The sequence below is a fragment of the Cynara cardunculus genome, assembly GCF_001531365.2.
Source record: "Cynara cardunculus var. scolymus isolate 2C chromosome LG 13, CcrdV1, whole genome shotgun sequence".
In the NCBI taxonomy this organism is placed as follows: Eukaryota; Viridiplantae; Streptophyta; class Magnoliopsida; order Asterales; family Asteraceae; genus Cynara; species Cynara cardunculus.
In genome coordinates, this window is record NC_037540.1 from 32072134 (window position 1) to 32088805 (window position 16672).

The window sequence follows — 16672 nt, forward strand, 5'->3', positions numbered from 1 at the left end:
TTGCAGAGTGCGCGCAACACTCTCCAACCTAATTCTTACTTCAAGCATCCTCTAGCTTAAGTAAAGGATCTTTCTTTTAGCATTCTCTTTTCTGTGTTTGCTATAGCTTTGTGTGTAACCAAAGATTGTTTAGATAGGTTTTTCTTTACCTTATCTTTCCGCAAACAGTCTTGTAAAATTTGTATTGATCTTCTCTATCGATATATATTTTAAATTTGAAAACCTTGTGTTTGTATTCATCCCCCCCTTCTACAAACTGTTTCTTATCTTGTAGACCCTTCCAGGACCAACAATTCCTTACTCAGATTGAAGGTTTTAATCACCAAATGTACCTTTCAACTTTACGAGATTCTGATGAAATATACTGTTCGACAAAACGAAAGTGTTTATTGAATTTCTCTATATACTCCTTTACCGTTTGGTTCCCTTACTCTAACTTTTAAAATTTCTCTTCCAGTTGCCTTACTGCCGCTTTCAGGAAGAATTGTTCCTTGAACTGATCTTCAAATTTCTTCCAAGACAAAGATTGTAAAATATTGGGTCTTGTCAGAGATTCAACATCCCACTAATATAAAGCATTTGACTTAAGCATCAATACGGAAAATCTGACCCTATCTTCGTAAGAACACGTACTTGTATTCAAAATTGATTCTATTTCCTTCAACTAACACATTGCTTTCACAGGATCTCTTTCTCCGGAAAAAGTTGGGGGTTTATACGTTAAAAACATCTTGATGTCACTCCCCCTTGTATTTGAAGATTGGACTTGCAGATTGATCTTTACTCTTTCTGTTTCCACTCTGGCTTGAACTCCTAAAATAGAAGTCAAAGTATTTCTCAGTTTGCTCATTTCTTTAGCTAACATGTCTTGAGTAACATACTCAGGATGTTGTATCGGTTCTACATTAACGTTCTCCTGAATAGATTCACCCTGATCTGAATGAACTTGAGGATGACTACTTCTTCCTCTTCCCCTACCACGTCCTCTCCCTCTACCTTGACCAACGAGTAGATTTTCAGGAATATTCTCAAGTGAACTTTTTCTCTCGTTTGGGTTTATGAGAACGATCCTTTCAGACCTTCCAGATTGCCTTGCCATTTGTCATTTTGTAAAAATTAATATTCACATAATAACATTCCCCAAATATGATAAGGTATCCAAGCACAAATATGTACCTGTAAACCTGTGATTATATTGGCCAATTGTAATTTGAATTTACCTTACATTTAGTTCTTTTAACCCATCATATTTATTTCAAATGTTGTACATATGTCAAGGACCCTTAATATGCAAATAATACAGTTTAAGTGTAGACATCATGCTGAATAGCTAAATCTCTTAAACTCAGGCTCTAATACCAAACTTGTAACACCCCAAGATCACATTTGCATATAACCACATATTTCATATATCATGAAATATAATTTACATATTTGGTCCTACTATATACAAAAGTTACACTACAAAAGTACCTTTATCAAATTTTTTCACATATGCTAAGTAAAAACTTGTATATGTAACAAGTATTTTAAGTACAATATTAACATATCTTCCTAAACTCCACACAAATCACAGTTCCTCATAATTTTCCTTTCCCTTTATCATCAGACTGTACCCGACCTGTAATTGTATATTTTGAAATACAAATGAGGGTTAGACCTTGAGGTCTAGTGAAAAATTCCTTTGTTTGGTATTGCAAGGTGAAAAATCACCAAAAACACTTTTATAAACCTATATTTGTATAAATAACAAATAAGCAGCATTTTAACAAAATAAACCTCTTTTGTCGCATCTATAAGAAGAGACATCACCCAATCATCGCATCAAATAACCAAATTACCTATTTATAGCATTATACAAATACTCATTGCATCATATAGATAAAATAAAAAATTCCTTGCATCACATGGGTGAGACAACCCAATTTTCTCACAACACACTAGTGCGAGAATCCCATCTCATCCCATTACACTGGTGCGATAAACCCAATCTTGTCGCATCAATAGGATGCGATAAGTCAACTTGTCGCATCACGAGGATGTAACAAACATTCTTCTCACATCACAAGGATGCGATAAAAAACAACTCATCGCATTAATAGAATGCGATAACCCAAGTCATCGCATCACACAGGTGTGATAACTCAAGGTCATCGTATCATAAGAATACGATAACAGTTTATCAACTTGATCAAAAATCCAGCTTTCACATATAATTGATTATGCCACCCTTATCCCATAATACACTTCTCCTGATTACGCCACCCTTATACCAAAATACACATTTCTTGATTATGCTACCATTATATCCAAAATACACCCCTCTTGATTATGACATCCTTATTCCAATCATTTGATATTTACATATCAAAATACAAAATTATGCTTCAAAACTCCAACTTAAAGAATCATACAATTCTATTTTCAACATTGTAAAAGGAAAGTTTATAACAAAAAACTAACCTTAAGATTTCATAGAGATGAAGATGTATAACAACAACAATTTCAGCTAATCAATCACAGAGATAAGCTTCTTTCTTCCCTTTTCGGTTTTTGTTTTACATCGCACACAAGAGAACACACCTAAAACTTTTTCCAACTTTTCTTTCTATTTTTCACTTGTTTCCCACAATCCCAATGAGATAAGAACCAATATCTAATAATAATATTCACAATAATAAGTGGCGGTGGAAGTATTAAAATATTTTAAACACATAACCCAATCAACCCTCCTTAACTTACCATCAATAATAAAAAAAACAACTCCAGACTTTTTAACCGGTAACCCGATTATCTCATATATCAACTATTATTATAATAAAATTGGGTCTATCAGATGTCAAAAATATTTTAACTGTTGTAATAGACTGTTTTATATGAACAAACCATCGTGTGTCCTTAGTAAAAGCATTGTTATAAGTGTATAGGATGGTTTTCGACACCTTAACATTTTTTTGAATAAGAGGACATTTTTGAATCGAACGTTCTATTAATTTTTACATGACATTACATTGAAAAAGTGTTTTATAAAAGCAAAGTGTCCTATAAAAAAAATATGTTTAAGACACTATTTAAAAAACTAATATAACATTTTGTTTTAAAAACGGTCATAAAATAAATGTTAAAAACACCCAAAATTGTCTTATACAAACTTATTATAACGCTTTTACATTTTACACATAATTGTTTACACTTGTTACGTCCCATAAACTCAAATCCATTAAAATAGTATTTTAAGATATTTCAACCCCATTTTATTATGAATATATTCATTGAATTTATTGGAAATTGATGGACATTTGCAAATTATAGCAAGTGAAATAGGGACCATTCCTTCATGGAATTCAAAGTAATATCAGTTATCAATATATTTTTCAATAATCTGTACTTTATTCTTTGTGTTTATTTGATAATCAAATTAAAACAAATTATTAAAGGGCATCTGGTTTAACGGTATATAAGTCTTTGACTTCTTAAAAAAGCAGGGGTTTAAACCTCACTAAATGTAAGAAGGGTGATTTAGTTTATCTATTATATTTACTGTATATAAATATTATATACTTAAAAAACTTACAACATGTAAAAGAGAATCAACCACCTACAACTTATCAACTCAACAAATAGAATACAAAAGGTTAAACTACCCTTAACTGTAGTAATAAGGGGCTGACCTACTAAGACGACTATTTGTGCACGGCTTATCGCTCAATTGACTCGTCTTAATAGAAAAAACTAGGGGTCTTAAAAGTGTATCCGCTTGATTTTGAATGGTGCCGTGAAATGCTTCTATTAAAATCGATTTGTAATACAAGTTCAAAATAGATGAGATGTTTTAGATAGTTGGATTAAATCTTGCCTCTTTTAGAAGTTGCAGGTTCGATTCTTCTTTTTAATGTATAGTCCGTATTAAATTTTTAATTTTCTAATGTCGCTTCAACTCCATAGTTCAGGGTATCAATCCAATACGACAATACCCGAATTAGTGGCACAATTATTAAATAGTCAACCCCAATTCCCAAAAGCTATACTTATCAAACCGATTCTTATATCTTGGATGTTACAATTTCAGTTTTAAATATAAATTCCTGTAGTTTTTTCTTCAGTTTTGGACAAGATTAGCTATTGCCTATTTGTGGAATAATAGTTGATTGATTGTTCAAACCTTAGTTGATGTTTAATTTGTTTAGTCTATTTTCATTTATTAAATTTTAGTGTTTGATTTTAATTTGGTTGGTTAATTTTAATTTGTAGAATATATTACTCAATACTAGAAGTCACCTAGATGCATTAGGAATTGAAATTGAAAACCAAGAAAAAAGAGTAAAGGACAATCAAAATCAAATTCTAAAAATTGGAAAAAATATACGATGCCGACTGAACATGTCGGGTGTAAGACGTGGTTTTCATTTTAAACACTGAAAAGATCAAGGTCGATTTCATTTGGAAAATGTATTTATTCGTCAAATCAATACAATTAACCCCCCCCCCCTCCCCCGGGTCAAACCATGCACATTGACTTTCCTTCGTATCAAACGTGTGATCCACTTTAGAGATATACCATGAAACTCTGGTTATTCTTTTGGCAAGCTATATCTTATTGTAATACATTTATAAAAATGTGTTTATATCTTCTATGTCAACTTACTTAATGGGCACAATTACTCATATTTAAAACTCCATTTCAATCGGGGCATAACTATGTAAGGGTTGTTTACTTACTTTAATATTTTAGGTGGCTTATTTGCTCAGTCATACAAGATTGTTTCTTTACAGTTTAACCATTCAGCCATTAAGCCTAAATGTCTAAATGGAATAAGCCAAGACTCTTCACTTGTCTATATATCAAACCAATCAATATCAAAAATGTCCTAGAAATAATCTAACCCTCACTCTCTTTGCCTACCTCAAACAACAACAGAGTTTTATCCAGACAGACAAATTTATCGGACATAAAACTTAACCCACACAAGGTTTGACATAACGAAGACAAAAGCAAACAACCCCTTGTTTAAGCTCAGAAAAAGTAGCACACATGAAGCTCTATATCCACAAGAGATTTGAGGCAACTTAATTATTAAGTCAAGATAGCTTCCATGCTTTACCACCATTCTTGTGAATTCTTTGAAGTCTTCCAAATATCATCACCACAATAAGGATGAGTTTGCTRGTATTATTCCATCTTCCAGCAAACCCATACCATGCATCTTTGCAGTTTTCATGAGGTTGAAGWWGTCTTTTGCAACTATATCCCATGGAGAACCCCACATTTCCATACCCACTACATGCATAAAATCTTATTATAAGTAAATAATAATCGGAAGTCAAAAGTATTCTGGTAGACTGCTTTATCGAGTTTAAGTTTATACAATGAAACAGTTGTGCGTCCTACGTAATTCACATAACCTTTTTGGGTATCTTAACAAGTTTCGAGGTCACTTTTAAAATAAAGTGTCATGTTAGTTTTTTTACAAGACATTTTAGAAAAAAATGTCATGTATAAAGTTAATAAGATGTTTTATTTCAAAAGTTTCATAAAAAACTTGTTAAGAATCCCATAAACGTCCTATGAACTTATTGCAACACTTTTAGATAAGACATACAATTGTTTGGTCTTATAAATCTAAGTCCTATAAAACAATCTCTTAAAGCATTTCCAAGAGTATATACCCAATTTTTCTAAAATATAAAAGTAAAAATCTCCAAAAAAAAAAAAAAGGTTTACATACAACTTCAACCATTTTACTATTTTAAACATTTTAACATTAATTATATTAATAATATAAATAATATAACAAAATTATTTTTATCTCTCGTCTTCCAATTGATTTCTGAAGAATTATGCAAATTTGGAAAGAAAAAAAAATCTACTCCCTCTCCTATTTTCTTCATTTGGAGCAAAAATAAAAAAACCTCAGTTTACTCTAGTTTTGAGAAGTTGTTTGAGATGTGCTTAGAACACTTAGGAACCGTTTGCTAAACGCTTACCCGATAGGTGCTTACTCTTAACGGATGAACATGACAAGGAGTAAAATTTTATACCCAGTAAGACCAATGATAAAGATGAAGAGTCTTACTCGGTAAGTGAGAGTAACGACTCTTACCCGGGTAAGCGCTTACCGGATAAATTGTTGCATACGACACCATTTTGATGTACTACAATCTTACCTGGTAAAATAAATTACAATGTTGACTCCCAAGGGTAAACGCTTACTGGGAAAGCATTTAGGTAAACAGCCCTTAAATATTTTTAGCATTCTATAAACCCGATTTTGTTATAGTGAGTTAAACAACCACATATAGATAGTTTAGTTGAAACTGACCTGACGACTTCAAATATGATGTTTAAGACACTAAAGTTGAGGGGGTCTTTGCGCATATTTTCACCTTCTGAGATACAAATAAGCATGATTCCGATGACCAACAAGGTGAGGGGTGAAATGATCAGGAACAGGAAGCCAATCAAACCTTTCTCTTGTTCTTCATTACATTTACTGGTTTTGTCTTCTCTTGGCAAGAAATATGTATATGGTGGAAGGTACCTAAATAATATCCAATCTCAATTATTAAAAGATACACCGGTATAAATAGACATTTATTAAAATGTTTAAAAAGAACGTTATATAAATTATTGTAATTRTCTTACATATGACATAAATTTGTTTGTTCCTATTAAACAGTCTATTAGAATAATTAGACATTTTKTAAGTTCTATGTAGTTAATTTTATTATAATGTTTAATTATTGATGACATTTCCAAATATAGCAAAGTAAAATATCTGATATGAGTTATCAATCATAAATAAAAGACAGAGACAATATATTTTTCAATAATATATGTTTGATTGAATTACACTATTGGTCCTATTATTTGCTCAAAATTTTGGATTTGGTCCTTAAAAAAGGAATTATTCATATCCATGTTTCTTAACTTTTCAATTTCATAATTTCATAATATTCAGGGTCTCYAGAATTAACATCTTAAAGRTTAACCTATTCGGGAATCTCCGGATCTATGYTTATTTTCAACTCYCCGAAGCATTTGGAYWGGTTTTTGGAGTTAGCTCACCCTCGCGGSATCGCGACCCTTTGTCCCGGCCATTGTAGCACGTGTGTCGCCCAGGACATAAGGGGCATGATGACTTGACGTCATCCTCACCTTCCTCCGGCTTATCACCGGCAGTCTGTTCAGGGTTCCAAACTCAATGATGGMAACTAAACACGAGGGATAACAACCATTATGAGGAACAAATCAGGTGTCTAGAGTTAACACCTCARTTAGCAACCGTTATGAGAGACAAGTCTATCTTTTATGGACCATCAAGTATGAAAACCAGATTTTGGATAGACTACAATCGGGACCAAAGTGTAATTCACTCTAAAATTAATTGTGATTTACATCCGTTTTTTGAAAAAAATTCCTTTTCAAAAATATTTTATGTATTTAGTAACAAATCAAATTTCTTAAATTAAAGTGTACATAATAAATAAAAATCTTTATATTTATTTAAAAAACTTTTAAATTGATAAAATGACTTTTATGATAGAAAATCCCAAAAGTGTAGAAAAATAAAGGTAACCAAAAGAAATTCACATATTTTTGGAATTCGGCATTGAAATATGCAATCAAAGTATTAGATATTAAATATGGTTAATGTGTGATAGTTGCATATCAAAATTTGTTCGTTATGATAGACAATTTTTTGTTATGAATACGATAATCAAGTTTCATAAGTTAAAATATCGTGCGACATTATTAAACTGAATTATCAAATAATTGTAGATAAGTTATAACAGTTATACTGATATAATAATCAAAATACTATTAAAGACGTAATAACTTGAAAGATTTCAACTGATTCTAAGGAAAAAAAAATTATAAAATGCAACTTTACGTTTTTTTTGGACAAGAAACGTTTTTTTTTTACTAAACATTTTTTTTTACTAAACATTTTTTTGTATTTGTTCAATTAATTACCCATTATTAATGTAGGTTTTGACAATAGTTTTTCTTTTCTTAATTGTTTGAATAATCAGAATTCTTTTAGTCTCTATAACAATTGTATATGTTTAAAGTTATTGTATACGTTTGACAACATATTAATAACTGTAGTTAACTGTTAGGAATGAAATTCATTGTAAAATTATATTCGTCTTGAAAGATAAAGTTGTCTATATTGACTTTTCTTAGACAGTTTGACTTTGACCTTTGTCTTGTAGTTTGACCCTATATAATGGGTGTTGGCTTGGTAAATTTAGGAAGGATTCTCATTGTAAACATATGATTCGTATATACAAGTTTGACCAAGTTTTGATTGTTGACTTTCTCTCTCTACTCCTTCTAAGTTCTTACAAGAAATATCATTCTGCCATTGATGATTTTGATGCTTACATGAAGATTGATCAATATTGAGACTATCATTAACTTTCAATATTTTGTTTGCATATTTTAATATCCAACCCTGAAGTTCTCTTAATTTCTTTTATCTTTCTATGAACCATTACTATAAATAGTTTATTTTGTGGTCCRAATCCAAATTTTGACTAAAACGCASAATATAAATATAAAAGATAGATACGAAAATCTAAAGGCTCTTTTCTTTYGAAATAATACCCAAATCTTTCAAGACAACTCTTTCAGAAAGTTGAGATCATGTTATTGTTATTAGGGGAATATTCGTTATCTTTTTAGTAAGTTTTGATGATTATGATATTTCATCATGAGGAACAATTATTGGGGTGTAGTTGCATTCTATTATGGATTTATGACCATGTTTTTTGTAGGACCCTCCATTTTCTTCCTTCAATTTTCAGTCCACAAACAAATTAATGAGGACAGACATTATTTGATATATATATATATATATATATATATATATATATATATATATATATATTAAGCAAGTGACGTGTATCAACTAATTCACTATCTTCTATCCGTTTCGATTCATTCTCAATTTTAATTTTTGAAACATGTTGCATGTGTTCACTAATCGAAATCCGGATGCCAGTTTTGTATAAACTAGCTAATCACATTTCTAATCACGTTGGAGTGTTATATAGCGTACTCATCATATATATATATATATATATAATATATATATATATATATAATATATATATATATATGTATATATATATATTAGATTTGAACATGTTTAAATGAAGCTAGAATTGAAGTTTGGAGAGAGCAAAGAGGGACTTACATCATCGTGATGAATAACACAATGATTGCTGGAGACAGGAGGGAAAGATCAAACACCGATTCACCGGCGTGCCTCGTATTCACAACTTGAAATAAAGACCCTACTACTTTCTCCRAAGGATTCAACCCYTCCATGATATCAGATTTCCATTCCATAATTATTAAAAGAATAAACTGAATACTTATGAACCCTATAGATGTTAGAACAAGAAACCGACACCGGACCCCTGATAACAAATGGTTGTACCCCATMTCCGAATGGTTTTTCAATATGTACTCCAGTTCCTCCCTTTTACTCACCTTACCAAGAATTAACAGWATAACTCGAAGGATYACAGGATACAATGTGTTTCCAAGAAGAACCAGTGGGATCAAAATAAGTAGCAGACCTAAATCTTTCTTGAAAACCATCATACCTTCGTTTGTTGGGAGAAAGCCACCGTTGCTGAATGTAGAGATTATGGTAACAGTTGAGAATACGGGTATGCTAACACCTTTACTATTTGTAACTTCTTTTGCCAATGGAACAAGGCTTATATATAGAGAAACTAGAAGAAATGCACTTATATGCACAGTAAGGATGTAAAATAGGATGATAAACCCTAACAACTTCATGGAATTGTACTTCAAATCTGTGTTGGTTTTCAAAGAGTTCAAATCATTCTCAAGATCTGTACAACCATTAGAGTTAAAGTGAGTCTTCTTCGTCTCCAATAACTTGAATTTTTTGAATTGAAGTTCAAGCATTGAAGTGAAAACTTCTCCTCCCAAAAACATCAGAATCGCCAAGATAAATAGTTGGGTATTCGAGAAAACCTCCATTTCAACTGTGGCCATGCTAGAAACAGTTGCAGCTGAGACGGTGGTGAAGAAAAGATCATAGTTTTTGGGGCGATGAAGGGGATCTCTTGGTTCCAAGTTGGCCAAAACGAAGAAGCCTAAAACGAATAGGGTGGCATAGTAATAGAGTTGTAGCCAAAGAAGATCCACTCGAAGTAGTAGAGCATGAAGAAAGGAACACAAGTATGTATTTCTTACGAAAATAGTGGGAGCAATCATCATTTTCGTAATATTTTGCTTTGCATTTAGAGGATCAATGATTTTAAATTATATAGAAGAGAATTCAGACACCTTTTTATAACGTTAGGGGAATACCATATTCGTGGCAATCAAGTATAAGTGGAATTTTTCATGAGATGATGGATTTCAATTAAAATCTTTATTTTTGTAAATCCTATAAATTGTATAAAACATAGAAATCTTTTTATAATGTTTTATTTCACATATAGAAATGTAATATTTACGTACAGTTGTTCCATATGTAAAATATTAATGACTGTATATTTTGTTTGTGGAAAAAAAGCAGTTGTTTCGTATATGAAACAACATCATATAAACAACGCGTTTTTACATTTGTTATTTCGTACACGAACAATACATGAAAACTAAATTGTGAGCTTGTATGAATTATTGCATTCCGTAAAACAAAGGAACTCTATTTCATTATTATTTAATTAATTAGATGTGTCTAAATCTATAACGTCCGGTTGTAACGACCATCCTTGAAGGCCTGGTCCAGATCTTTTTGTCATTTTGTGCATCTCTGGTAGAATTATGTGAATGGACATTCAATAATCAATATATGTCTACCTTTTATTATATTCAATGAATTTTGTGTGAAGTCGATCACCGGTGGATTGGATCCAAATATGCAATGATTATTAATTACTATCGGTTTTTTATTTAACCGAATTAGAATCCATCTAATATTTTGAACAAATTATCCAACTATTTTACTTAAAATCGCTATGCTTGAATAGATATATTTATAACTCTAACAACCAATATATTTATAAGTATAAATGAAAAAAAAATAATGGAAAAAAACATGTTCCATGATTTTTTTTTTTCATTTTTGAGAAGTTGTTAGAGATGCTGTATAAACACTTAGACATTTTTTGCGTTACAAAAATCGGATTTCGCTGTACCGAGTTAAATGACTATTTGTATAAGTTTAGCTGAAGGTGACCCAATGACTTCAATAATGATGCTAAGCCACATGATTTTTGTGCATATATTCAATGGTGAGTAATGAAATTATGAAAAAGCCAATCAAACGTGTCTTTTGTTTTTCATTATAATTATTGTCTTTATCTTCTCTACGCAATATGTATATTGTGGAATGTACGTAGCTGGAAAAACAAAATCCAATCTCAATCACGAAAGTGAACACTAAGAAGTTCATTTTGAATCATATATTCCATATATCAACTATTATTATAATAAAATTGGGTCTATCAGATGTCAAAAATATTTTAATTGTTTTAGTAGATTGTTTTATAGGAAAAAACCATCGTGTGTTCTTAGTAAAAGTGTTGTTATAAGTGTATAAGATGGTTTTCGACATCTTAACAAATTTATATGACATTACACCGAAAAAGTGTCTTATAAAAACAATTATCCTATAAAAAATATGTTTAAGACACTATTTAAAAAACTAATATAACACTTTATTTTAAAGCGGTCATAAAATAATTGTTAAAACACCCAAAATTGTCTTATAAATTTATTATAACGTTTTTACATGTTACACACAATTGTTACATCTTGTATAAACTCAAATTCATTAAAATAGTATTTTAAGATATTTTATCCCCATTTTATTATGAATGCTTTATTGAATTTATTGGAAATTGGTGGACAGTTGCAATTTATAGCAAGTGAAATAGGGAACATTCCTTCGTGGAATGCAATGTAATATCAATTATCCATATATTCTTCAATATATTCCTTTTGTTTTTTTATAACCAGATTTTAGCAAATTACCAAAAGGTTTTTAGTCTAGCGGTATGTGAATCTTTGGCCTTCTAGGAAGTCAGAGGTTCAAACCTCACTAAATTTGAGAAGAGTGTGTGAGTTTATCTGTTATATTTGACACATATAAATATTATATACTTTAAAAAAAATTAAAGCATGTAAAGAGCATTAAAATACGAAGAAAATTCTTCATTAAGAAAATAGATACGAATGCCCTATTCTTTTCTTTGAGGTAATATCAAAATCTTGAGATCATATTATTGTTGGTAGGGGAATATATTTGTTCATTTTTTAGTGGGTCTTTAAAATTATGCTATTTCATCGGAAGAATAAATTATCATTCTCTGACCACGAACAAAATAAAGAGGAAAATGTTATTTAATATTGGTGTTAATTAATTAATTACCTTCAAATCTTTTAGATTAGAGATGTAGAAGGAAAGATAGGACCAGATTTTAGAATGCCCATTTCAATAATTAAAGAATGAATACTATTTAGTCTATGGAAGGACCAAAGAGGCCCTCTAAACCGTCCTTATATTGGAAACTAGGACTGAATTGGTACTTCAGGCTTGGATTAGGCATTTGGTTGGTCCAACTTGGTTTTTCCTTACCAGTTTTTAGTTAGTCTAGGTTAAACAACCGTTTTGGGGTTTAGTTAGTCCTTTAACCAAACGCTTTATTTAGGTTGATAGGACCGGGGGTCTTAATAAGGTTTTTCTCTCTCTCCAAAAAATTGGGACTTATCGGGCCTTTTGGCTTAGACTGGTCTTGGGCAGGTCCTCACACTACAACAATATTAGATCTATAAGACACAATATCTAAGTGTTCTAATAGACTATGTTATAGAACTTAGGTTAATAAGACCACACAATAAAGTGTCATATCTAAAAGTGATACAAAAACATTACATTGTTAAATATAATATGTTTTTAACAATCTTAATTTTTGTTATATTCTTGTTAGGATTATTTTTATAAGGAGTTGATTTTGTCAAAATCTTAAGGTTTAAGAGTTGAAGGACCACGACTCACTATTGGGAATACTTGAAGGGTAGCGGAGCAAATTCTACATTCTTTGGGGGCTTGATTTGTAAATTCATGTTAATACACACACACACACACACACACATATATATATATATATATGCTTATTTTTTGGTTTTCATTTTCATTTTCATCATTCATCTTTTGTTTCTGTATTCTCTCTAGATATCTCTCTTAGGGGGCGTTTGGTTTGCAGGAATGGAATGGAATTGGGGGGATTTGGATTTGAAATCCATTCCAATCCAGTGTTTGGTTTGCTGGATTGTGAGGATTTGAAATCCAAGGATTCCTTTGAAATCMCTTAAATGATGGATTTGGAAATCCTTTGGAAATGGGTGGTATTTCAAATCCAAGTATGGTCGGATTTCTCTTCTTGCCCTAATTTAGCAGTGATGTTCACTGAACCCTGAACAAAATCGACGCCATCAATGCCCCCTCCTCCCTCGTCCTTCTCACCGATCTTCTTGCCCTAACTTACCGTCTCCATCGCCTCTTCCATTTTCATCCTTCACCGTCTCCATCGCCTCCTTCATTTTCATCATTCACCGTTTCCGTTGCCTCCTCCATCGCCGTCTCTATCGCTTGCTCCCACGGTGGTCGTCCCGTCTCCGTCGCTTTTTGTCACAGTGGTCGTCTCCGTCTCCGTTGCTTTCTCCCAAGGTGCGTCTCTTTTCTTCAATCCTCTCCTCCATCGTCGTGCTTCTAATGCTTTTGTGGTTCTGGAAATTGATGCTTTTTCTTGATTTAGTTCTTGAAATTGATTGAAAGACGTGTTTGATTTATTCAATTTTAGCTTGACTGCTTCACTGTTTCGCTCAATTGCTTCATTGTTTCATACATAATCTTCACTGTTTCACTTGACTGCTTCATTATTTCATACCTAATCTTCAATCCTGGTTATGATGAAAAGATCCCATATTGACATACTTTTTTAAGCTTTGTAAATGGCCAACAGAAGGCAGGCTTTATAACAACTCATTTGCTTGCTCGACTTGATTTTAAGCTTTGTAAATGGCCAGTTCATTGGAATTATTCTTGATGAATTTGTTGTTAATAACTTTCAGTCAGTTCTGTTGGATTAATAACTTTGATGGTTAAATAGGTAGTTTTGAGAAATGAAAGAGATTTGATGACTAAAATAATTACAAAAGAAAAAAAAAATCTCAATCCAAATCCTGCAAACTAAACACAAGAATGGATTTTAAATCCAATCCAATCCAAATCCCATGGAATCCAAATCCCTCTTGGGAATCCAAATCCCTCAGAAACATTCCTACAAACCAAACGCACCCTTAGTTTTTAGCTCTTCTAGCTAGATTCATATACAGTCTAGGGTTTTCTTTTCATAGTCTTGTGTAATCTTTTTAAATGTGAAATATATAGTTTGGTTATTGTTTTTTTCATGGTATCAGAGCCTCGTGTGGGCATAGATCTTTCCCTATTTTGGGTCGTTTTCTTGTTTGGATTAACATTTAGGTCCATATATCTTTGAGTTATTTAGATAATTAATTGGACCAACAATTAATTATTTTGAGCTCATAAGATATCATATTTATTTATATTGGATATTTATTTTATTTTGGACTTAGATTGATTAAGTCATAATTATTTAGATTATGTTAACTAATTAATTTAATTTCTAAATTAATTAATGTATTAATTTAAATTATTATTTAATTGATATATTAATTATTTTARAATATTAATATTAATTGATTATTTATTTCTAAGGAGAAAAGTTTATAATAAATTATCAAATTACTTTGATGATATAATCATGAGATTAAAGCGTCGTATTTGAGTTGAGCATTTATTAGTGTGCTTTAATTTGGAGAGATGGATTTATAAGTTTATAGAATGGGTTTTTTTAATGTCTTAGGATGTCATCGAGTTTTATACTTGAGGTTTGGCTAAAGTTAGTCGGGGTTGACTGAGTTGACCAAGAATTGACTTTTGACACGTTCGACCCATGTTGACTTTTGGAGAAATTAAGCCGTTAATGAGATATTATGGTATGAAATGTGTAGGCATTTGGTCAAGAGCTATCGGTAGTCAATCTACACGCAATCAGGTAAGTCTTCATGGGACTTACAATGGGATGCATAACTTTATTTTCGAGCATTATATGATTTTTATGGTGATGTTTATGTATGCATGATGATTCAGTTTACATACATGATACAATATATTTTACATGTATGTTATTTTATGATTAGTTGCATGCTATTTGATTATTTAGTTTTCAAATAACTCTAGCATGCTATTTCATATGACAATTTTATGATCAATTTTAACAGGTGGGCATTTGACAAGTCACACGACAAGTGGCACAACCTTGTAATGGCTGTCCAGACAAATGCAGGTCAAAAAACTTAGGGAATGCCAGTGACTAAATGACTCATCCGACAAATAATTTATGAGATCTTTTTTCTTTCAGTATTGCATGTTTTTCAGAAAATGCATACTATTTTGTACAGAGTTTGTAAGTTGATATGTATGATGTGAAATGATTTTTAATTCACGCATACCATGAACGCATTGAGCTTTATAAGCTGACTATAGTATGCATCTCAGGGATAAAAGGTTTCAGTTTGGACAAAAGAAAAAAGGTAGACATAGAGACTTGTCTAGTCCATTTAAGTTCAATATTTATATGCAATCATCTATGATAGATAAGTTTGTAAAGCAACCCGGTATGGGATAGACTGCATTAACTCTTATATTTATTCTTTTAAAGCCTTCTGCTGTAAATGATATAAAGTTTTAGTTTAGCCATTATTTTGAAGTGTTTTTGGAGAATCTGTTTTAGATTACGTAACATTTCTCATGTTAAAATTATGGGTGTTACATGCGCTATTGCACTAAACATCCTATTTCTTATTTCTTGCCTATGCTCATCTAGCTATACCTATGAAGGCTCTTGTTTAAACTGTCATCAACTAAAGAACAAACCAGTATTCAAGAATCTTTACAGGACAACAAGACGAGGGTTTGGGTATTTGAAGAGCTTCGTTCCCTTTACAAGATGTGACATATGTTATAACCGGTTTTTCTACAAACCTGGATCAAGGTAACCTTATGTGTTTAATACATGAAATATGTGATTAACATGCATGATATTCTAATGCATGGATGGTATATGTGCAAAGACATGATGCATATATGAGTTTTGTGATTCATATATGAGATTTATGCATACATGTGATAAGATATTATATGAAAATAATATATATTAAAACTCAACCTTCATGGTTAAGAAAACCATGGGTTTTTATAATAAATAAACCCACCACTCAAAGTTATTTCTATTTGATAAAGGATTCACCGCCTATGAGTTTTATAATAATTAAAATAATCTCCACMGCCATGGTGAGAGTATTTAAAGAAAGAAAGAGATAAGATTCTATCTTATCACTTCATTTGGAGAAAAACCTATTGAAAGAGAAAAGAGTGTTGTGGCGGTGAGAAGTGTTTTAGAAGAAATCTTTTGTTCAAAGCTGTTTAAAGAGCTTGTGATTTGCTGTGTGTTTTAAAACTGCAGAATCTATGATTGTTAAAGTGAGTTTTTTAATTACTGTTTGATTACAAACTGTGAGTTTTAATCTATT

The 16672-nt window shown here is 31.3% G+C and overlaps 1 protein-coding gene across 1 annotated transcript; it reads right to left on the reverse strand.

Annotated features, from left to right (window-relative positions):
* Positions 1-4831: 4831 nt before the first annotated feature.
* On the reverse strand, positions 4832-10279 carry LOC112525220 (sodium transporter HKT1-like). Its single transcript, XM_025135247.1, has 3 exons — positions 9204-10279; positions 6321-6539; positions 4832-5278 (listed from the first exon to the last, which is right to left on the reverse strand). The coding sequence occupies exons 1-3, from the start codon at positions 10262-10264 to the stop codon at positions 5080-5082; spliced, it is 1479 nt and encodes a 492-aa protein (XP_024991015.1). The 5' UTR covers positions 10265-10279; the 3' UTR covers positions 4832-5079.
* Between the last annotated feature and the right edge of the window lie 6393 nt (positions 10280-16672).